Below are 23,367 nucleotides of genomic sequence, written 5' to 3' on the forward strand. Positions count from 1 at the left end.
GTATGCTGCCGCATTGCTGATTATTAATTGTAAGAGTCTTCTGGTGGTGTTTTGGGGTCTTCTATATATAGAGATCAAACAAAGATCGTTTGGTTTTTTCCTTTCCTGTTCATGTCCATGATTGTTCCAGTTTATAGACAAAATAAAACCTAAATAAATCATAAAAAGAGAAAGGAAAAATAAGAAGATTGTGCTTTTGGTTGGGAGGAATATTCCTGAGCATATTCAGGAGCCTCTAGCGTTCTCAGGGACCATGGAGTGGAGTTGAAGCTACTCTGTGGTTCCTCAGCCTCGGGGTTCCTGTCTGTGACCCTACCACAGCTTCTGTAGCAGGCTGTGTGCTGTCTTCTGGCTGGTTTGCATCCAGCGTCCCAGGCAGTGTGCCTGCCGCAGCCTGTGATAGCTCAGCCCCTTCCTTCTCTCCCGTCACTGGCATGTCGGGCTCACAGGTGTGCTGGGGGTCCTTTGGTTCTGGAGCAGATTCCCCAATCTTCCAGTTTTACATTTTCTTGCCTCTTTGAGGCTCCCAAAGAGAATGAACAGGGCAGCTGCTTCCATACAAAAGTCTCAATTTTCTGGGTACATTTGTAAAAGAATCTCTGGATTAGTTCTTGCTTTGGCATGATTTGGCAGCTGTTTATTAAGAAGCAAAGCTGAGAGAAGAACAATTTAATCAGCTTCTGTCTGTTGAGCCTTTAATAGAAGCTGTAGCTTGACTATATGGAGCACTTTATTTAGTTTTAAAAACAGCATTTTTGAAAGGGAGACTCTAAACATATACCCTAAAGACTAACTGAATATAAGTCTATTAAAATACAAAATATTTATCCAGTATAACAAAGACCGAGTAAAAACTAGATTTTAGGGGAAAGAATAGATTTCATAATTTTGAATTGAGTACTTCTTAATGTCTTAGTTAAATTAACAATTCATAAACTATATAATGTTGCATGATATAAAAGTGAGGCATGATCAAAAGATATGGTGAAAATACATGATCAAAAATGCCTCATATTAAAGACATTACAGTAAAAGACACATTGCCACTAATTCCCCTCGGAATGCTTCTCCTCCCTTCGAACACACCCGTCACTCTGGCCACTTTCTGCAGCAGACCTCAAAGTCCTCTTCTGCGTGTGCCTTACACGGTAGGGGCACACACTGGTGAATTCAGCTGCCAAGTGCCACCCAGTGGAACGACAGGCTCATGGAAACATGACGGTGTGCCCTCATCCAGCCCACTCACCAGAGCTGGCACCACGCAGCCTCTGGGTCTTTGCCGAAGTCAAAGTGAGCACAGAAGGTAAATACTTTTAATCGATTTGGGACATGGAGGCTGCTGTGACAGCACAACTACAGACAAAAAGGACTTCCAGAACTGCTTTAGAAAGAGGCAGGAGCCATAGGATAAGTGTGCCCAAAGGAAGGGGAGGATTTGGGGGGGAAGTAATGACAATGTGTCTTTTTCTCTAATATATTAGAAAAATTTAACATTGACCATAACTTTGCTCACAGCTCATGTTTTTATGACAACTTTTAAAAAACAGTCTTAAAATGCTCATGGCATGTGTTGGATTATAACAGAAGTAACTGAGCAGCTCATGTCCGTCTGCTGCTCCAGGCCCAGCCGGGGTCGCCCAGGGCCGTCCAGGCGGACGACTCTCACGGTACCCGGACTGGACTCGCGTGCTCTGCTGCCGGGGGGCTCCGTTTTCTCCAGTGTCTGTCGCTGGCTTCTGGTCTCCTGTCTACTTTAATCTTAGAAAAATATTTTCACTGTATGTCTCACATAGCAAATGGTAATGATGTTTAATTTATGTACAGAACTTTTATGTATTATTTGGTTAATATTAAACCTAAGCTAAAAGGCTACAAATTAAAAATTTTTAATCCCCAATAAATACATATTGAACTGAAAAAAGAGCAATAAAGTTAATGCAGTCTCACAAAGGAAAGTTGCAATATTGATCATTTTACCAAGCACACACACTAAAAAACATGAGAAAATAAATCATTATGAATGTATGAATTTTGTCGGAAGGGACCTGTAGGCGACTGATTGTTATTATGACATCCTGGTTGGAAGTGGGGTTGTTGCTTGTGCAGTCAGTGTCTTGGGTTTTCTCTAGTGAATTGGCTTCAGTAGGTGACTTTATTTCTTCATACTAGGCAGCTGGAAATGTGTGTTGATTCATGTCCTTTCCATTTAAAATCAACTGTATCAAAGAAGGAGCCATAGAAATGTGATATTTGCTGGATATAAGTGAATACTTTATTATATTTTTTTGGCTTGAATGTTTCTGAGATTTTTAGGAACCAAATGAAGTTCAGCTCAATGAGATAGAAAACATACTTTGGGTATATACATGTGTTTGTGTGTATGTTTGTGTATGTGTGCATATTGCTATTCTTTCTGCTATCTCTACCATTAAAACTATGTAGTACAGGCTGGCCTTGAACTCTCTGTGTAGCCCAGGCTGACCTAGAACTCAAAACAGTCCTCCTGCCTCAGCCCCCTGAGTGCTGAGATTGTAGGCATGAGCCACCAAGCCTGGCTTAATTTAAAATTTTGTTTTAAACTTTTTTTGTCCTACATACATACATATACATTTTTTTTTTTTTTTTTTTTTTTGTACCAGGAATCAAACTCAGGACCTTGTGCTTGCCAGGCAGGCACTGTGCTGCTGAGCTATATCCCTGGCTACAATTTTGTTTTTGCTATGCAATTATTTTTTGTTTTGTTATCGCAGAAAATGTTTTATGTTTTTGGCTTGATTGGTACTTAGAAATTAAGCAGCATTCTCAATTTATAGATGAAGAAATTGAATCAGAGAAATCATGCAATTTGTGTTAATTATAATGAAAAATAATATTATTAAAAAGAATAATTTAAGTTGTAATACTTGGAACTCTCTCTTAATATTAAACTCTAAGACATAGATAATTTTGAATGTTACGATTTTAGAATGTTTTCTGAAATTTATGGTACTGAGATCTTTAAAATAAGAGATTTTACTTATTTCAAACACAAGTGTGAGATGGTGTGTAGATGGAAAAGAAGAAACGCAGAAGGCTCAAAATTTTAGTTTCTTCATATTTTTACATTGTGCTGAATTGATTTTTCTCTAAAAAATTGGCTTCAGTAGTTGACTTTACCTCTAAAAACGGAAGGATATGCTCCTTTAAATGAAAACAGTTAATCTGGGGTTATTGAAGGTGGTAATTTATGCTGGTGGTTTCTCTTGCCAGGCTGAAGAAATATGGACACAGACACTACGCTCGTCGTCAGCGCGCTCAGCACCAGCTTCCTCACCTTCCAGTTTCTTTTCCACTTTGTAAGTTACTGGTTTTCTGCAAAAGTTTCTTCAGGTTTCAGCAGCCTCAGCTTGGAAAAGAAGATCGAGTGGAACTCAAGGTAAAGCATGTAAAAATGTAATTAACTTAAAAAGCATTTTGAAATAAAAATATTTAAAATATTTTAAAAAAATCTTTCATTAGAATCTAACAAAATTCAAAGTCAAATTTTGTGTTTGACCTTAAAAATAAAAAGAAAGACAAGCAGACAGATCTCATAGAAGAACAATTTAAGAACTATTTATAGTGAAAGATGTTAGGTAAAATTTATTTCACTTTCTGGGGAGGTGTGGGGAGATTTGACCAGCTGATTATGCAAGTGTGTTATTCTGAATTTTTCTTTGAAGTATTTATAAGAGACATATTCTTTGGCAATGGTAACAGAAATAAACATTTGTTGGTGTTATGAATAGCTTATATATAGTATCGGCTGGCTTAGAGGTGTTGAACTATACAGACCAGAAAACATAATATACAGTTGGTACCTCTATATCTTTTAATGAACTTTGCATTGTAATTAGAATCTTGTAGAAATTATTCTCTTATTATGTAATTCTAGAATAAAAACTACCTTTTGGATTTTTTAAAACAAATAATGAAAAAGTAGTATATGAGTGAAGAAATCTCAAGTTTTCCTAAGTTGTCTGCAAGTGTGTGTGTGTGTGTGTGTGTGTGTGTGTTTATATGTGTAAAACTCATTAATCTCATAAAGTTTCTAGTACAAAATGACTCTGATAACTGTTTCTCTTGCTTTAGAGCATTTTGTACTCGTGGAAAGATTTTTTAATGGTTACTTAGTTTGGGTTAATGCTAACTATAAAATGGATTTATCAAGTTCCTAAAATTGCCATAATTATGCGTCATTGAAATTTCCTTTTAAAATTCGAACTGGGCATGGTGGCACACACCTATAATCCCAGTGTTTGGGAGGCTGAGGCAGTAGGATCGCTGCAAGTTCAAGGCCAGCCTGGGGTACACAGTTGAAGGCCAGGAAAGCATTCACTTTATAACTCAGACTGAGAATAAAAATCTAGTTTTCTGTTTTACTTCACACTTGTGTGTCTGGTTTACACATACTGTAATTCTTTTCACCCCTAAAACTAGAATTATTTGTTCACATATTTCCCCTTTTCTAAAATTGACCTCTCTGCAATTTTGTATTATATTATACTATATTATAAATTTAATAAATTTTATTGATTAGACAAAAATATATAAAGGTGCCAGGGGAGCAGAGAAAGTCCCCCAGCTCCATGTGGTTATCTGTGCATTCGGGAGCTTCCTGACTCCCACCCTGAACTTACTCTGCCCCTTGTTTCCTTGTAGGTAGCCTCTCAGGTGATAACAAGCTAACAATCCATTATGCGTCCAGATTTCATCCAAATACATCCAAGAGTAGAACTCAAGAACAACCCTCACTAGAGAAGAAATCTCTTTCAATTACGTGTAATGCCTGTGCAAGTTCTAGTTAGGAAATAGTCTAAATCTGTTGTTGTAGAGAATGTATGGAGTTGTATCTCTCTTAAGCCCACTTGTGACATTCTTAAAAATATGGTATGTTTTATACAGTCAGTAAAAAATTAATAATGGACTTGAGTCGTGTTAGAGTGATGTCCGTCCCTCCTTCCTTCCTTCCTTCCTTTTCCTTTTAGTTTGAATGATCACCTCTAGCATGCAGATTTCTCTCATGCCTCTGTCACAGCCTCTGCACTGCACCCTCACCCCACCGTGTGGGAGCCAAGGGGTCCCTGTAGGCACTTGCCCGCCTCCTACCTGCCCAGGCCTCTGCTGGAGCCAGAGTGCTGGCTCAGCCGGTCACCTGGTCCCTCTACATGAGAGCGGTGGGGGCCGAGAGGGTGGGGGGCCGTTTACAAATTTTTAAGAAAGAGGTGTGATTCTTTGTTTTAAGACTTGCACAAAGATATTCTTCAGATGTGGCTGTTGTTCAGATACCATTATTTTAAAAGCTTTTTGACATTTGAAAGTAGATGAGAATGGGGAAGACATACATGCTTTGAATTTTGACCTGTATTTCCTTTCACTTTGATTAGGGCAGGTAAAGGAGTTTGAGTCTTGGGTAGTTGCAAACCAAGGAAGTAGAAAGAATACACAGAGTTGGAAGCAAAGATGAAAATGAAATGATTAAATTGAAAAACATTTTGTATTATGCAGTCTTATCACTGCCATTTGGAAACCGAATTCCTATATGAAAAAAGAATGTGGAATTGTATATGATTCATTTAGCTGTAAAGCACAAAATTAACCCTTAATTTTTTTTTTTTTTTTTTGGTTTTTCTCTGGTACTGGGAACCGAACTCATGACCTTGTGCTTGCCAGGCAAGTGCTTTGCCGCTGAGCTAAATCCCCAGCCCCCTAGCCTTTGATCTTGAAGCATACAAATCATTACAACATGCATCATTCTCTCTGGTAATGAGGAAGGGCCACAAACAATGGGTGTTCTAAACTGTCTGGTAGAGAAAGAACAGGATAACATACTGGAAAATGCGTAGTAAGAAACCGTGCTAATTGTTGATTTGTCTGAAAACATTTATTTATAGATATATTCTACATCTTACAATTAAAAATTTTGAGGTACTTATTTTCAATTGCTCACCGTGGCATACAGTGTCCTATTGTGTTGAAATATTACTAATTTTCAAATGTTTCTCCAAAATTTAACTTCTTTGTCTATTAGAGCTTTATGATTTGTAGTAGAAATACTGATACAACTCGTGGTTACCTAAATCAGTAACTTTAAATTGCTATTCTAACATGCCATTCTTTTCTTTAAAAATACTGTCTTTATAAGAACAAACACTTTTAAAAAGAAAATATTTTATGTCAGTGTTTCTTTTTAGGTACTAAGGATTCTATATTTTGCATTGCCAAGAATTTAATTTTAAATAATAAAATTTGAAATTTTTACTAACATCAGTTTCTGAAAGTGTGGACTTTTAACGTAGAATATTTTGTGAGTGCAAGATGTTTGCTTTTCCTGTTCAGGACAGTGGGTGCTGTTTGACCAGGCCAAGTAACATGTAACTTTTCTCTTATGAATTCTGTGTGAATTTCCATCAGCTCAGGGCTAGTAATGCTTCCCATTGACCATGTGACATCTCAGGAGACAAGGGCATTTGAAACCTGAGTGCCAGAAATAAATAAAAAGTGAATTTTTCCAGAAGGGAACTTTTGATGTACAGTTACTAAAGCAGGTTGGTTAGAGAGGTTATATTTTTTCCTTTCATAGAAGTTTTGAATAGCGGCAGAGATCTGTCTGTATGATTATTTATTTTGTTTTGTTTTGTTTTTTTTTTGGTTTTTCTCCGGTACCGGGAACCGAACTCACGACCTTGCGCTTGCCAGGCAGGCGCTTTTGCCGCTGAGCTAAATCCCCAGCCCCTGTATGATTATTTAGATGGAGTGTTTTACTTGTTATTAAGGGATTTACATTTTTATCCTGCTGTGCACAAATAGAATACAGGTGTGCCTAGTGTAAAAATTCCAGGGTTGTAAATCAGATAAATTGCATTAATCATTCACACTTCAAAATGATCCTTTGGCGTTACAGAGAATTCTTTGTCAATGACTAACTTAGTGAGACTCTCTGTGAATTTAAAATATTATTGGGGGCAGGGGATATAGCTCAGTGGCACAAGTGCTTGTCTGGTAAGCACAAGGTCCTGAGTTCTATTCCCAATACCAAAAAACCAAAAACAAACAAAATAAAATATGATTGGGCTTGGCATGGTATTACTCTAATAGGAGTATCATCTATTAGATCAAATGTATTGAATTTTCTAGTTACAAGGAAATTTTTAATATCAAACTTAATTTGTCTTGTTTTTAAAGATCTGAGATTATATTACAGAAATTCATTCCACATCAGTGATTACTGGTTAATTTTTTCATTCTCTGTTCTGATGAAAAGAAACTTCTTTGCTTATGAACTTCTAAGTAAAGATGTGAGAAATCTGAAATTATTTGGTAAAAGAAACTTCATTGTGTGGACAGTTGCACAGCCTCTTGCATACTTCTTCAAGTAGAAGATCCTAAAGTTTGGATTCAATCATTAAATTATGAGAAAGATAATTCATAGAAACTGATATTTTTCTTCTAACCTTTATTCCTTCTACAAAAGAAAAAACCTGAATCTTGTGAACACTTTGCACTCACTGAGTGTTTCATTTCAAACATAGATTTTCTCGCTCTGTGTGACGGTGCATGTCTGTAGTCCCAGCTACTTGGGATGATTCTAGGAGTTTGGGGCCAGCCTGTGCAACACAGCAAGGCCTCATATCAAATCAATAGAAAAGTAGCAAAAGCACGTAAGCTTATGGTCCTCAGTTTTTCTATTTTGAAGTGCTTACATGAGTCAAGTTCAATAATGCGTGTAAATGTACTTTTTTTTTTTTTTTGGTACTGGGAATCGAACTCAGGACCTTGTGCTTGCCAGGCAGGCGCTTATGCCACTGAGCTATATCCCCGGCCCATAAATGTACTTTTAAAACTGAAATTTCCCAGGATAATAAATCTCCATGTCATGATCCATTCAGATTGTCTTAAGAATGTGGAGTGGGTGCGCGGGAGCTGTGGCTCAGCGGAAGAGAGCGTGACTAGCACTTGTGAGACCATTGGCTCACTGCAACAGACGGCAGCAAAGAACAAGAGCTGTGAAAGGCCGGGAGCCTGGAGAGTCGTCCTTAGCTGAGTGGGGCCGAAGACCCCCTACGGCAGCGCTGCTGCGGGTGGAACGCAGAGCGGGGGCAGCGTAATGGCCTTGCCGGCGCCGTCACTGTACGGGACTACTAACTGCGTCACCACGTGCTCCTCTGCTTTATAACTTTCGGCCAAGAAATGATTCACTAGTTTTCTGGCATGAAATTATGGACCTTGGCATTCTTCCGCTTACTTATTCCAAAGTAAAGTTGTGACCCTCAGATTTCTAAATGGCAATTTTTTATTGTTCTCTCAGATGTTCTCTCCCTCTATGGGTTAATGCTGTGAAGTACTGTATAATTTTTCGGAATGTTAAATAACTTATCAGAACGAGTTAAAGCTTATTACAAGGAATCTAAAATCTTAATATGCACTTTGTTTAATTTCAGGGTAGTATCTACATGCCATTCTTTGGTGGTTGGGATTTTGGGCCTATATGTTTTCTTCTTTGATGAGGCTACTAGAGCTGACCCACTTTGGTAAGCTATTTTTCTTTCTAATTTGATCTATGCTTTCAAATTGTTAATATGTGTCACTTTATACTTTAAAACACAATATATTGACGGTATATGCTTTATTGAAATGCTTGCAGTTAGGCTTATTTTAGCAAAGTACATTAACATGAGTTTAGATTTGAGTACAAATGACAAGGCCATTCTTATGAATATTGTAAGAGTTGTTCAAAACAAATAGACTACAATAGATCAGCATTCATGTAGTGTTAGTGAACAAAGCCAAGTTACTGTAATCTTTGCCATGGCAAATCTGAGTCTTTGAAGTAGTATATTGGCTAGGTTAATGTCTACTTAAGGCTTTGCCTTCAAATTTATTATTGACTCATTGTTTTGATATTAAAAAAATGAAATGAGGAACAGATGGACATGTGAGAGGAATTTACTATGTTTCCCTGAAACTCAGACCAGGTATTATATTAATTTTTGCTCCAAAAGATGCAATAGGGTTTACTTTTAGGGATGTCTTCTTTTTTTCATGCACAGCGGTCCACATTCTTTTATTCATGTATAAAAAGTCTACATTTCTTTATGTACAAAAATCTACATTTATTCAAATGCAGTTCTGGAGCGTATAACAAACCCCAAATTCAGCCTGAATTCCTTGCGACGCTACTTCCTTTAGAACCATTGGCCCCAGTCTCTGATGTCCGGCAGCAGAGCCCTCCTTAAGTGGGTGCTGCTTCTCCCTGTGGGCTGCTCCTAGGGTGCTGGCAGCACATCTGCCAGTGATTTTATTCCCTCACGTGTTCTCCCAAGCCGTGACTTCTTGTGGGTTGGGCTTCATGAAGTCTCCATTAAATCAAGTGTTAACTGAAGGCTTACGAGACAGGAGTGGCAAAAAAAACGATGACAGTCAACAATGATGGTCATTACATTTAAACCTCACAGAAAAAAAACAGCTGTCATCTGTAAGCCATACACTTTAAAAACTCTTTTTTCTTAATATTTATAGGGGCGACTCGTCACTTGTGAAACTGAATATTGCTATTGCTTCAGGCTACCTCATTTCTGGTATGTGGTGTGTTGCTCGCTCTCTGTTTCTACTCAAGCTATTCATAGATTATGCAAAAGTACATGCTCTGTGCTTTTAGTTTATTTGAGAATAGCTTTTAGAATCGATATAGATGAAAATAATGTCTGATGGTGATAAGGCGTGAAACTTTTTCTTGGCTTCCTGATTCCCACTGAAGATCTGAGTTGTACAGCAGGACCTTAAACTACGTAGGCCTGGACTTTTTTTGTTTTTTGATTTTTTTGAAAGATACGGTTTTTTCTTCTTAAGAATTTCTAAAGTATATTTCTGTGAAGCTAATGAAGTTTAAGCCTCAGGATTCCTCACTTGCTAGGGGCCTTATTATATGTCCCATTGGCTATAGTTTGATATTGTTTTGATGAAATTTGCAAAAGTAAGTTACTTTAACTAATAGTTAAGATTACTCTCTGTTATACTGTCTGATGTTGCATGGAACTGAAGTGGCTTTTCTTACAGTGAGGCCAAGGGAAGTTGAGAATATTCCATATTAACTGTAGTTTGAAAAGACATTTAGACCTTCTTAATAAAACAAGAGAGACACTCAGAGCCATAATTTGGATATTTGTGTAGGAACCATTTAGTAAATTGTAAACTTATAAAGTGACTGAAAGAAACCAAATAAAAATATTGAAATATGAAGCAAAAATGATAAAAGTGATTAATTCAGTGGGAAATTTTGTGCCGTCAAGAAATAAATTGTAAAAAAAATTAGATTATGTCAAAGCAAGTAATTCATTAAGAGGAAGAGATAAAGTTTGAAGAGAAATAGTAGGTGACTGGATTATTGGGTAGTCCAATTAAAAAAGTAAATCATGAATACATTGGAAAAAGATTTGCTTGTCTCATGAAAATAGTATCATTGACAAGGCTAACACAGAATGTATGATATGCTGCATGCACTGGCAAATGAGTGCTGTCATTTCAGAGAATAATTATCCCTGGGAGATCTTTTCTGATTGTGTTTGCTTTTTGGTTTCAGCTACAACTTTGTGTCAGATAGGTGTACAGTTCCCCCCAACATGTTTCGGGACTTGTACTTGAGATTAAGCCCATTTTTACAGGTTTGATATAAATACAGTCTGAGAATAGTCCTTAGCATAACAAAAAGCATAGGAACAAATTCAAAATCTGATTATTCTCTCTGAATGAGTTAATAAACAGTTCTGAGCATCTACTGACTTATTTTTGCTATAATTATTTCTTTGTCTTAAAATAATATTTTCTGAATATAAAAGATGTTATAGTGGAATATTTGGGAAGTGGAACAAAGTATAAAGAACAAAATAAAAATCATACATCATTCTACTGTCTATAAGTAACACTGCTAATATTTTCAGTTTGTTTTTGATATTATTCTGGCATTTTGAATTTCTTTTTTTTACATTTTAGTTTATTAGTATACATGTGTAGTACATGTTCGCATTCCTTGTGAGAAGTTGGTACATGTACATCACACACCTTAGTTCCTGTTTTCATCTCTTTCCCTTCCCTCCCTCTCCCGTTTAGACATCCAGTGATCCCCCTTTCGGGGGTACATGTTTGCAGCACGTAATGTTTACATTCCTTGTGTGTAGTTGGTACATGTGTGTAACACATTGCAGCTCATTTTTTACATCTGGTACCCCTCCCCCCTCCTCCCTCCCTCTGTTTCTTGATCCCCTTCCCCTTTGAGAAAGATATATCTTCCTACCTCCTATTATCTATCAGGAGATCTTATATGAAAGACACTTTATTAAAATTTTCCCAAAGAAGGCAACAAATCAAAAAGAAAGCACAATCAAGAGTAATGAAGTGAAACAAATTTTTCAAATCAAAAATGAATTTATTGGGCTAGGACTATGGCCCAGGACTAGAGTATTTACCTAGCATGCAGAAAATCCTGGGTTCAATCCCTAGTGCTATAAAAAGTGAATTTATTTTATGCTCTGTAGAACCTATTACAAAATCATTGTCATATAAATTGGTGACTAAAGAGTATACAGTTAAAATATGTAGAGAAAATAATTTGGAGTGGGGTATCAGGAAGTTAACTACTAAAACTATTATTCTTGATTTTCTACATTTTTGGGTAGTATTTTGTTTCTCTTTAAAATTTGTGACTTGATTCCTCTTTTTAAATATTCATATCTAGTTTTTTGTTAGTAATTCTTATTTTTATAAAAGAAAATTCCTGCATTGTATAGCTCTGCACCCACAAAACCTCTGATACCTGCCCTGGTCTCCGTTCATGATGGAGTTTCCCTGTTTATAGTTCATGTTTAACCATTTTGTAAAGAAAATAGTTGTGTTAATATTTTGACAGTTTTCATTTTGTTGAACTACTTTTCTGGATCATGATATTTAGACTTAAAACTTTTTAAAGGGATGCCTTCATCTTTTTCTTTGTATGCTTTTTTAATAATCATAGTTCTTGGTGATTTTACTACTTTGAATTAATTATTGCATTCTTTGTTAATTTAAAAAATTTATGTTAAACTTATAAATGAATTAGTTATTTTATATTCTACCATGATTTTATCCATTTCCATTATTGTAGTTATAAAAATCAGTAATTTAACCTTACTTTAAACTCTTATGTGAAAGTATTTTCATTTATATAATCCTGGACACAAGTTATTCACATGTACTTTCAGCAACTGCTAGATTCTGAGGTATAAAGACGTCATTTGGTCCTTGTCCTGAAGGAAGCACCATAAGTGATTCACATATACTGGAGGAGATACTGTATGAGAAAGTGGGTAATTGGATTAGCTGGGAGGTAAATAAAGTGTTATGGCCCAGACTGGATGATGAAGAATTGAATATACTTGAAAAGTAATGCAGCTTTCTTCCTGTGTAATAGCTTATTTATTTGTCCTTCTTACAGATTTGTTGATTATCATTTGCTATTGGAAAGTGATTGGTGACAAATTTTTCATAATTCATCATTGTACGGCGCTGTATGCATACTGCTTTGTATTGGTGAGTGCCAGGATTTACAGTAGCCTAACCGGCAGACAAGATTGTTGTGCATGCAAAATTACGTTTAAGTAGGTTGAAGCAGTAGGGGAATCTTGCTTAGACACTTTATCAGAATTCCAAGACTGATTTTTTTAAGAGGTGGTATCTCACTGTTTTGCCTGGGCTGGCCCTGAGCTTTAGGGCTCAAGCAGCCCTCCTGCCTCAACCTCCCAAGAAGTTGTGAATCGCGGTAGGCCTACTGTGCCTGGCTGAGGAATGAAGCTAATAGAGAATTCTTAAAACAAATCTCAGATGCTGAAGAATATTAAAGTCTCTGCCTAAAATTATTTTTCTTCATATACAGCTTTATATCTCTTGCATGTTTGTTAGCTTTCTTCATAGTCATTATTTTTTAACCTGGATATGCTATACCAACAAGCTCAAGATTTAGATTTGTAAGTAATAAGAGTCAACTAGAATTTTGTGTAATAGATATAGTATGGAATTCCATATTTTCTCTCTTTTAAAACCTTGTATAACCTCTGGCTTTTTTTTTTTAACTAAAATCTACATGCTACTGGATATTTACAATTATTTTCAAAAATCTATATAAGTATATATTAATAATATTCTTTTTTGGACCCACATAAAGGTAGCTAGTAAATAAGAAGTTGATTTGGGTTCATCTCTATAAGAATCAGATATATTAAAATATATCAGAGCATCTCTCCTATTATCTACTTAAAGCCGCAAATTAAACAGTTAATAAGGATTTTAGAAAGCATGCTTCTTTTAATATATTCTTATGTATCAAATGGTATTCATAATCACTTTATTTTTCTGAAATAATAGGCCATTTTTATGACATTTTCTATTCTATGTCCTCCTTTAAAATTTTTAATAGATTATGCATAGTTATGAAATACAGATGCCTGCCATTTATAGGTCTTGTTTCCTAAGTACTTCCGCTAAAAAGACATACAAACCCTTTAATAAAGTATCAGTTAATTCTGGTAAGGATGTATATAAGTTTAATATTGTGCTTCAATTTAGAAATATATTCTATGAATGAGTCACTAATAGTGTACTATAAGAAGAATAAATAACAGACTTTTCTCTTTTTTTGTTTTCTGTTTTTTTGCAGGGCTGGGGATTGAACTCAGGGCTTTGTGCATGCAAGGCAATTGCTCTACCACTAAGCTACATCCCCAGGCCCGCCCCCCATTTTTTTAATAACAGACTTTTAAAAATGCAAATAATTTGAACTATTTTGTCTTAATTTGAACTGTTCTGTCTTGGCCACTGAAACCACAAGACGTGGCAAATGGCTGGCTGTGTGTGGATTGGCGAGCTGAGTGTTTATTATGTGAGATGAATACTAGTTTCTCTTTGATGTTTATGCTTTAAAAAAATGAAATGCATGCCAGAGTTTTGAAAAATAAATTAATGGTTGTGTTATTCATTAAGTTAATAAGCAGAAGAATCCATTGCAACTTTTTTCTAGAGATGGTTACTGTTTTAATATATCTTCCTGTGTTTTGTCGTTTAGTATGAAAAAATCATCTAAGGTGAATCTATTCATAGCAAAGCAAAATAGAGAAAAAGATGAAATGAAGAATATTTATAGATAGAGTTGGTATGTTACTTATAGGTTTTACATTTATACACTGAATGTAAAAGGGATTTTTCCCAGGCAGTGAACTCCCAGTTCACTTTGAATTTTGTTATTCTGAGGCTAACAAAGAACTAATTATTATGTTCTGGGGTAAATGGTCGTAAATGATCACTCATGAGAACTGATACTGTATTTGGAAAGCACTTTGGCTTGATACTTGTAAACTGTTTAAACATTTTCGTAAGTGATTTTTATTATTGGAACTAAAAAGATGTGAAGTGGTGAATAGAAGCACCCTTTCTGCAGGTTTTAAATATATGTTCTACAGCAAAAATAGTTGAATAATAAAATCCGTTTGGATTTAGGGATTTATATGTTCCGTGTAGGTTATATAATGTCTCCATCACAATTTTTGTATCTCCCTCTGCTATATTTTCTGGAGTTAAAAGTTTCTTGCACAGTAATTTAGAGCTTTAAAAAAACCCTCTTCTGACTATGTAGATAAGTAAAAATCTTTCAGATTTTCGCCTTGATGTTCGGCTTTCACCCTTAGAGCAAAATACTAGTTATCAAGGAAAGCATAGCAGACTGATCTCTTATGGGAAAGGAAATGAACTCATTACAGCTTGATGGCATTTCCAAGGATAATCCACTGTCCTTTGTCACCCTTACTAACTTTGCCAGTGTGCTCTCTTTTCTCCATTCCCAGTGAATGGCCTCCTCCGTCTACAGTCAAACCAGGCTTGTGTATAATGCTTTACATTTGGAAAACACGTAAATTCAAAAATCACTGAGTGTGCATCCTTCTGCATTATTGCACTGCTCTGACATCTAGTCATTAAACCCTTCTGCTGCAATTTAGGAAGAAAACTTGGATTCTGATGGGTCTTTGTACACTTACTGAAGGATACTAGGTGCAGTGTAATGCTTTAAATTAGGTGCGAATCTGTTTTTTGTTTAGTGCTTTAGCTCAGTGTTTATATTTTAAAGGCATTTGCAAGGAAACATGTACAAAGTACTATTAAAGTGAGAGATCTGTTATGTCAGATTCAGTGGAGTCTGATTTAGTCTAAAATAATCTTCGCAACAATGCCTAAAATAAATGCCACTCACTAATATTTTTTCTTTTAAGTGTTACAGAAGAAAAACTCTTGTTTTAAAAACATTGCCTATTCTCAACTATCCTTAACTAGTGTACCTCTTCCTTTTCTTTTCATTAGGGTATCTAAAAAATTTAGATAACTGTAGCAACGGTTAGAGCAACATTTCAAAAGATAACAAAATGTTAAAATTAGCTGGGTTGATGTTAAAAATAGTCACCTAGTATAGCTCTCAAAGCAAGACTGGCTGTTAATGTCAGTATGAGTTTTTATTTACCACTAAATTTATACTTAGTAAACCATGGTAAACACCTAAATAATGAAAATTAGTTTTAAAACATGAATAACTTACTAAATAATTTTTTTCCTACTGAAATAAAAGATTTTTAAATAAAAGATTTTTCTACACTAATGAGCAGCAAGCTGGCTGAAGTAAGTTGGGGAATTAAATGTTTTACTGAATTTCTATAACTCACTTGTAACCCATAATTGATAGACATTTGTGTGGAAGCACGAATATACAAGTAGTTTATAGCTCATTATTAATTGAGGGATTGGCCATAGTAACAGTATCAAGTGATTGGTTTATAAAGTACATGTAGTATGTTTACATTCACATATTCACACATATACGCACATGTGTTCTTTTTAGAATTTATTCAACATCACTGTTTAACATAGATTGCCTGATATGACCATTTCCATAATTTGCAAACATAGCAAAACTCCTGTAAGCCCTTTCTCAGTTTTCGTTTTGGAGTTCAAGTCCAGATTTAACCTACTTGCAGTTTGGTTACTGTGTCATATCCCTTTTTGCTCACATAATGTCTCCTTCAGTTTGTGTGGTGGAATTACCTTAGATGAGCCATCTCCCTTTCTTTAAGTTTGCTTGATTTTCTTTCAGTACCAGAAAAGGAAACAGTTAAAGAGTTGGACATGGGTTATGATAATAAAATAGCTGTCAACTAATAGAATTACCATGTCCACTGTAGTCAGTATTTTGTTCTTAAGTAGATTTTCTTTGAAAAGCAAGTTTATCATATGATTTTCCTTAGATAAGGTACCTGTAATCATCATCATCATAATCATGATACAATTCATAGGGGCAGAAAATAGGATAATAGATTACCAAGGGCTGAGCAGAAGCAATAATGGGAATTACTGTTTATTTTTTTTTTATTTTATTTTTATTTTTTGGTTTTTCTCCGGTACCAGGAACCGAACTCACGACCTTGCGCTTGCCAGGCAGGCGCTTTTGCCGCTGAGCTAAATCCCCAGCCCCAAGGGAATTACTGTTTAATGGGTACAGAGTTTCAGTTTGGGAATTTGAAAAAATTCTGAAGATGCACAGCGATGATGCGCTGAATGTACTGAGCATCGCTGAATAGCATACTTTAAAGTCATCAGAAGGGTGAATACTTTATTATGTATTTTACCACAATAAAAATGTTTAAAAAATAAACATCTAGTGTTTGACATAAAGCTAGGAAGAACTAATAATAACTAATATTTTGGACAATGTATTACATTTTTTAAAAAAAATCTTCATACCTGAAATAAAAGGCTGAAACAAATAGATGGAATTTAATAGTGATAAATGTTAAACTTTGCGTTTAGGTTTAATAATATGTAAGAAAGAGGAATGATCTGGAGGTGGTAGATGGACCACACTTCAGCTGTATGAATTTTACATCACATCTGCTAACAAAGCTGTTTTCAAATTAAAGACTCCGTTAGGGGAGGCACAGTACCTAACGGAAACATGTTATAGTTTGCCTGGCCAGACCTAACTAGTAATATCATTATCTGGGGCCTCTATATTCTATGTATTTGGGGGAGAACCATTAGGAAGAGCATCCAGATAACTGTAGAGGGGAGATCAGATTAACTGTTTCATTTATTTTTTTATTGACAACTGAAGGACCCAGAGGTATGAACCTGGTAAAGACAAGAAAGAGGACATGATGACTTTAAAATGTCCCTGGAAATGTGAAAGGGCTATTGAGTGGAAAAGGTAGAAAGGGATTAATTCACATGTTGGAATTAGGACTACTGGGAATGATACATTTAGGTGATTTTTGAAGTAAGAGAGGTAGAGAGTTAGGAATAGGGATATATGTCATGGAACCTGTGGGAATGAAAAGATCATTGTGTTGATTTCTGTTTTTTTCTCCTGACATAGGTGTTTGTAAGAAAATTGAAGTTTTAGAGATTTGGGGTTAGTAAATAAACATTTTCTAGGTCTGATTCTCCAGAGAAAACTACTGACAATACTTAATGTATACACTTACAGCTTATATAAATTTCACCTACATTTTCCTAAGTATATTTAAGGCTTTTTGAATTTTCTGAGATATATTTTTGAGATAGGTGGGACCTAAACTGTACTTAAAAATATGCATATTTAGATTGGCAGGAAAATGTAAGGAAGGCTTTCTAGATCAGAACATATGAGAAAAGTCACTGGGAGAGGACAACAGCTCTTCCTGGGGGATATTTAGGAGCTGGGGTGTCAGGATATGGCATTTGCATAGCTATGGGGTTAGTGTATATTTGTATGAAAAATAGGGCCCACTGATGAATGGCATGAAAATTTCAACTTGCTAGCTTTGAATTATTCCTTTTAATAGAATAGTTGTAGGATGTTTAGCCAAAAAAACCCCTTTGATACATTTGTATATTAGAAAGATACAACTGATGATATGCAAGGAAAAAGTTTGAGTGGGGAGGGTCTCTCCTAGGAGATTATTGATGTAGTCATTCATGTGGCTGGCAGTTGTTGCAGGCTCTCTGCTGGGTGCTTAGTAAGAGTTGTAGCCTGGAAGATGTAAATGGCCCCTCTGTGAGGCTTTGGCTTCTCACAATCTGGCAAATGTGTTCTGAAAGGCAACATTTCAAATGTGGTTATTCCAAGAGATCTGGCAGAAAGCTCCAAAAGAGTTAGAACCTAAATTCCCCTGCACTCTATTGGGCAAGGAAGTGCCAAAGGGTAGTCCAGATTGAACGGGAGAGAAATTTGATTTTACTCCTTGATGTGAAGAACGTTATGCACATACAAGGGAGAGAAGGAATTGACAGTGGCCACCTTGAGACTATCCACCTCTTGATTTGTCGGTGTCAGATAGCGATGTTAAATAACATCTGCTTGCCCTGATGGAAGAGGATTTAACTCTGACACCTCTATTTGCCTTCCTTTCCTCAGGGATAAATGTGAAAATGGCTATACTACCAAAATTATTGTACAGATTCTCATTAAAATACCACTGGCATACCTCACAGATCTAGAGAAAACATTCCTTAAATTCATCTGGAACCAGAAGAGACCCAGAATAGCAAAAGCAATCTGGGGCAACAAAGACAAATCAGGTGGAATCACAATCCCTGACCTGAAATTATACTACAAAGCTACTGTCATAAAATCAACCAAATTATATATGTATATTCCCTTGTGCCTCATTCACTGTGAAAGCCTAGCAAGGTGGTTGGCTGAATTGAACCTCACCTGCTCACCTGTTAACTAAATAACTGCATCACCTCGAAAGTCAACAGCACATTTATCCCTGGCCATTTTCACAATGTTGGTTCTTCCTATCCATGAGCAAGGAATATTTTTCCATTTACTGAAATCCTCTTCAATCTCTTTTTTCAGAGTACTGTTGTTTTTATTGAATAGATCTTTTACTTCTTTTGTTAGATTGATTTCTAAATATTTCAATTTCTTGGATGGTATTGTGAAAGATATGGTTTCCTTAATTTCTCTCTCCGTCTGTTTGTTGTTTGTTTATATGAATGCTATCAATTTCTGAGTGTTGACTTTGTATCTAGCTACACTACTAAATTTGTTCATTAATTCAAGGAGTCTTTTTGTGGCATTTTTGGGGTCTTCCATGTAAAGTATCATGTCATCTGCAAATAGTGATAGTTTTACTTCTTCCTTTCCTATCCTTATTCCTTTTATTTCTCTCTTGTGTCTAACTGCTCTGGCTAACGCTTCCAGAACAATGTTGAATAGGAGTGGTGACAGTGGACATCCTTGTCTTGTTCCTGATTTTAAAGTGAAAGCTTTTAGTCTTTGTCCATTTAGTATGATGTTGGCTGTTGGCTTGTCATAGATAGCTTTGATGAAACTGAGGTAAAGACCATCTACTCCTATTTTCTGTAGGGTTTTTATCATGGGTGCATGTTGGACTTTGTCGAAAGCTTTTTCTGCATCTATTGAGATGATCATGTGCTTTTGTCTTTAGCTCTATTGATATGGTGTATAACATTAATTGATTTGCGAATATTGAACCATCTTGCATTCCTGGAATGAATCCAACTTGGTCATGGTGTGTGATTCTCTTGATGATTTGCTGCATTCTATTTGCTAGTATTTTATTGAATATCTTTGCATCTGTGTTCATTAGGGAGATTGGCCTGTAGTTCTGTTTCTTGATTGGGTCTTTCTCTGGTTTTGCTATCAGTATAATACTTGCCTCCAGAAATGAATTAGGGAGAATTGCTTCCTTTTCAATTTCATCGAAGAGTTTGAGGAGTGTTGGCATTAAATCTTCTCCGAGTTTCTTGGGAAACTCTGCTGTGAATCCATCAGGGCCTGGGCTTTTCTTTGTTGGTAAGTTTTTAATCATGTTTTCAATCTCATTAATTGATATTGGGTTGTTCAGGATTTTTATATGTTCTTGATTCAACTTTGGTAATTCATACAAATCTAGGAATGTGTCCATTTCTTCTGAGTTTTCTATCCTATTGGAGTAAAGATTTTCAAAGTTAGTATTAATGATCTTTTGAATTTCTGTAGGATGTGTAGTGATTTCCTCCTTTTCATTCCTTATTGAATGAATTTGAGTTTTTTCCTTTCTGTTTTTGATAAGGTTGGCGAGGGATTTATCAATTTTATTTATTCTTTCAAAGAACCAACTCTTTGTTTTTTTTTTTTTTTTTTGGTTTTTCTCCGGTACCGGGAACCGAACTCACGACCTCGCGCTTGCCAGGCAGGCGCTTTTGCCGCTGAGCTAAATCCCCAGCCCCTGAGAACCAACTCTTTGATTCATTTGTTTTTTGTATGTTTTCTTCATCTCAATTGCATTAATATCTGCCCTGATCTTTATAGTGCCCTCCCTTCTTGGGCTTTGGGCTTGACTTGTTCTTTTTCTAAAAGTTTGCGATGTAGCATAAGGCTTATTATTTGTTCTCTTTCTGTTTTCCTTATGTGTGAGTTCACCCCTATAAATTTCCCTCTGAGGACCGCTTTCATTGCATCCCACAGATTCCAGTAAGTTGTATTTACATTTTTGTTTGTTTGTAGGAATGTTTAATTTCTTCTTTGATTTCTTCTGTAACCCATTGGTTGTTCAGGTGGTTGTTATTTAATTTGAAGTGTTTCTGGAGTTTTTGGAGTTCCTTTTGTCATTAATTTCCAATTTCATTGCACTGTGTCAGATAATATGCATGGCATAATTTCAGTTCTTTGCATTTAGTTAGGTATGCTCTATGGGCTAGAATGTGGTCTATTTTTGAGAAAGTCCCATGTGCAGCTGAGAAAAATGTGTATTCTGATGTTGTGGAATGGAAGACTGTATACATCTGCTGAGTCCATTTGTTCACAGCTTTGGTTCAGATCTGTTATTTCTTTGCTGATGTTTTGTCTAGTTGACCTATCTCTTTGTGTCAAAGGGGTGTTTAGGTCCCCTATTAGAGTAGTGTTATTAATTATTTGGTTTTTCATGTCTGTTAAGATTTGTCTTATGTAGTTTGGTGCTCTGCTATTTGTTGCCTACATGTTTATGATTGTTACCTCTTCCTCTTGCAGTTTTCCCCTAACAAATATGTAGTGATCTTCTTTATCTCTTTTGATTGTTTTTGGTTTTAAGTTTACATTGTCTCCAGACATAATAGCTACACCTGCTTTTATCTGGGTTCCTGTAATACTTCACTGTAAGGTCTTGTCCATTGGATGCTTTGTGTTGAGAAATCTGCTGTGACTCTGATAAGCTTTCCTTTAGTGATGTGTTTCTTTTCTCTAGCAGCTCTTAATATTCTGTTCTTTTGCTATGTCTGGGATCTTGATTATTATATGTCTGGTTGTAGTTTTATTTTGGTTATGACTAATTGGAGTGCTATATGCCTCACTTACTTGTACATCAGAATCTCTTTCCATGCTTGGGAAATTTTCTGCTATTATTTCTGCAGATATTTTTTGTATGTCATTTGTGTTGCCTCTTGCTGTTTTGTTGATTCCTATTAGTCTTGCATTATTTCTCTTTGCCTCGTCTTGTAGCTGTTGAATTGATTTTTCCTGATTCCTTGTTAATTTTGTGAGATCTTTTCTTTCGTGATCATTAGCTGCCATGCTGTCTTCACGATCTGAAATTCTATCTTCAGCTTCATTCAAGCGGTTTTTCCAGCTTTCAATGGAAGTTTTGATTTCCTGATATCTCTTCGAATCTGTTTCATGCATTCTAGTTCATTCCTATATTGTTCATTTAATGTTTCCATCAGTTCCCTCTGTTCATCTATTTTTGTATATATTTCTTCTTTAGATGTGCTGAGCAATTCTTTTATTACTGTTGTCATTTCATTTTTTGCCTGAGAGATTATTTCTGATCTGATGTCTTCTATGGCCTGATGGAATTGTTTCTTTACTTCCATTGCAATCATTGCAGCAATTTCAGCTGTGTGTTTGCCAAATTCTCTTATGTCGATGTCTCTTGGACTTGTTCTGAGTGGGTTGGACTTCTGGGAATCCATTTTAGTACTTCGTCTTGTCATTTTTACCAGTACCCAGTCTCCCTCTTCCCTGGTACCTCAGCGAAGGTTGCTAGTGTCCCTAGATTTTGTGGTGGTCAGAGTTGCCCCTTAGTGTCTGCCAAGATGGGCTGCTCACTCTGGAGTCTTCTGGTGGTTCGTGGAGTACACGTAGTTCTCCGAGGTCCCAGATGCAAACCAGGATTTTGGTGGATCACAGACCACATGATCCACATGTCCCCAGGGCAGCTCAGGGCAAACGTATGACTCAGAAGTGGGCTACACTGGTGGCATGATCATGGACAAATTGGTTCTGTGTCCGCAGGCAGGCAGGGTGCGTTCAGAACCCAGACAGGAACCGCAGGGTCAGCAGTTCATGAACTGCCTGACTTGGTGTCTCCAGGGAGCTCAGGGCGCACACAGGAGCCAGACACAGGCTGCACTAGCGGTGATCCTGGACCACCTGTTTCTGTGTCCTCTGGGAGGTCAGGGTGTGCGCAAGGCCCTTACGTGAATTGCAGTGTCAGCAGTTCATGGACCACCTGATCTAATACCTCACGTGGCACAGGGCACGCACAGAGAGGGCCCAGACGCACACCCCGGTGTTAGTGGTTCATGGGCCCTCTGAGCCAGTATCTCCCGGCTGTGTCAGGCACATGGAGGTTAGAGACACAGACTGTAATGGCAGCGTGACTGCAGGCCACCTGCTGTGTCCTATTAGGTATTTAAATGCTGTAAAATTTCTCAACTTTTCAAACTGAAACAACCATGTGATCATTCTGTGATAACCATAGAACGGTACTAGTAATTGTATATTACAGAGTTGATTACTTCAGTGTAAGACAACTGCTTGAGCTTAAACCTATTCTCCTAAGTGAATAGTAAATACCTAAGTGAACATCAGTGTATAGCATACCATCTATTAAAAATACTGTAGGATTCTAAGGACATTTCTTGTAAATTATCATAAGGAAGAAAATCGGTTCAGTAGTGAAAAGTAGAATACGTCTTGGTCTGTTTTTATATTGATTGTGACATCTACTGAATGTTTTTGAAGCCTTTGGATATTTTCATAAGAATGTTATCTCTGATGTTATGTCTTGTGTTTATCATCCAGAAATGTCAAGTGCTGGAGTACGTGGCAAATTTCCGACTGCTTGCCGAGCTTTCCAGCCCTTTTGTGAATCAGCGGTAGGTTACTGATGTTATTAATAGTTTTCAAATTATGCTATTTATTTTCAGTTGTGGAAAACTTTGACTCCTAAGATGCTACTATATCAGAAATGAAGATTTGTGATATAAATTTTTTTTTTTTTTTTTTTTAGAAATAAAAGGATTAAAATATTAACA

The 23,367-nt window shown here is 36.3% G+C and overlaps 1 protein-coding gene across 9 annotated transcripts in view; it reads left to right on the forward strand.

The window, feature by feature from the left end:
- The window catches only part of Tmem56 (transmembrane protein 56), a 72,913-nt gene that overhangs the window by 37,325 nt on the left and 12,221 nt on the right, over positions 1 to 23,367 (forward strand). For 6 of the 9 annotated variants that reach the window (XM_013516468.1, XM_013516474.1, XM_013516469.1 and 3 more), the window contains exons 2-6: positions 3,250 to 3,415; positions 8,460 to 8,549; positions 9,538 to 9,596; positions 12,485 to 12,579; positions 23,135 to 23,208. In XM_013516468.1, coding sequence (XP_013371922.1) covers positions 3,261 to 3,415; positions 8,460 to 8,549; positions 9,538 to 9,596; positions 12,485 to 12,579; positions 23,135 to 23,208 — 473 coding nt within the window. In that variant the 5' untranslated portion in view covers positions 3,250 to 3,260. Of the gene's footprint in view, positions 1 to 1,111; positions 1,304 to 3,249; positions 3,416 to 8,459; positions 8,550 to 9,537; positions 9,597 to 12,484; positions 12,580 to 23,134; positions 23,209 to 23,367 lie in introns of those variants that run through there. The other 3 variants (XM_013516471.1, XM_013516475.1, XM_013516476.1) reach the window with 3 other exon arrangements.

The sequence above is a fragment of the Chinchilla lanigera genome, unplaced genomic scaffold, assembly GCF_000276665.1.
Source record: "Chinchilla lanigera isolate Chin_1 unplaced genomic scaffold, ChiLan1.0 scaffold00034, whole genome shotgun sequence".
Taxonomy (NCBI): domain Eukaryota; kingdom Metazoa; phylum Chordata; class Mammalia; order Rodentia; family Chinchillidae; genus Chinchilla; species Chinchilla lanigera.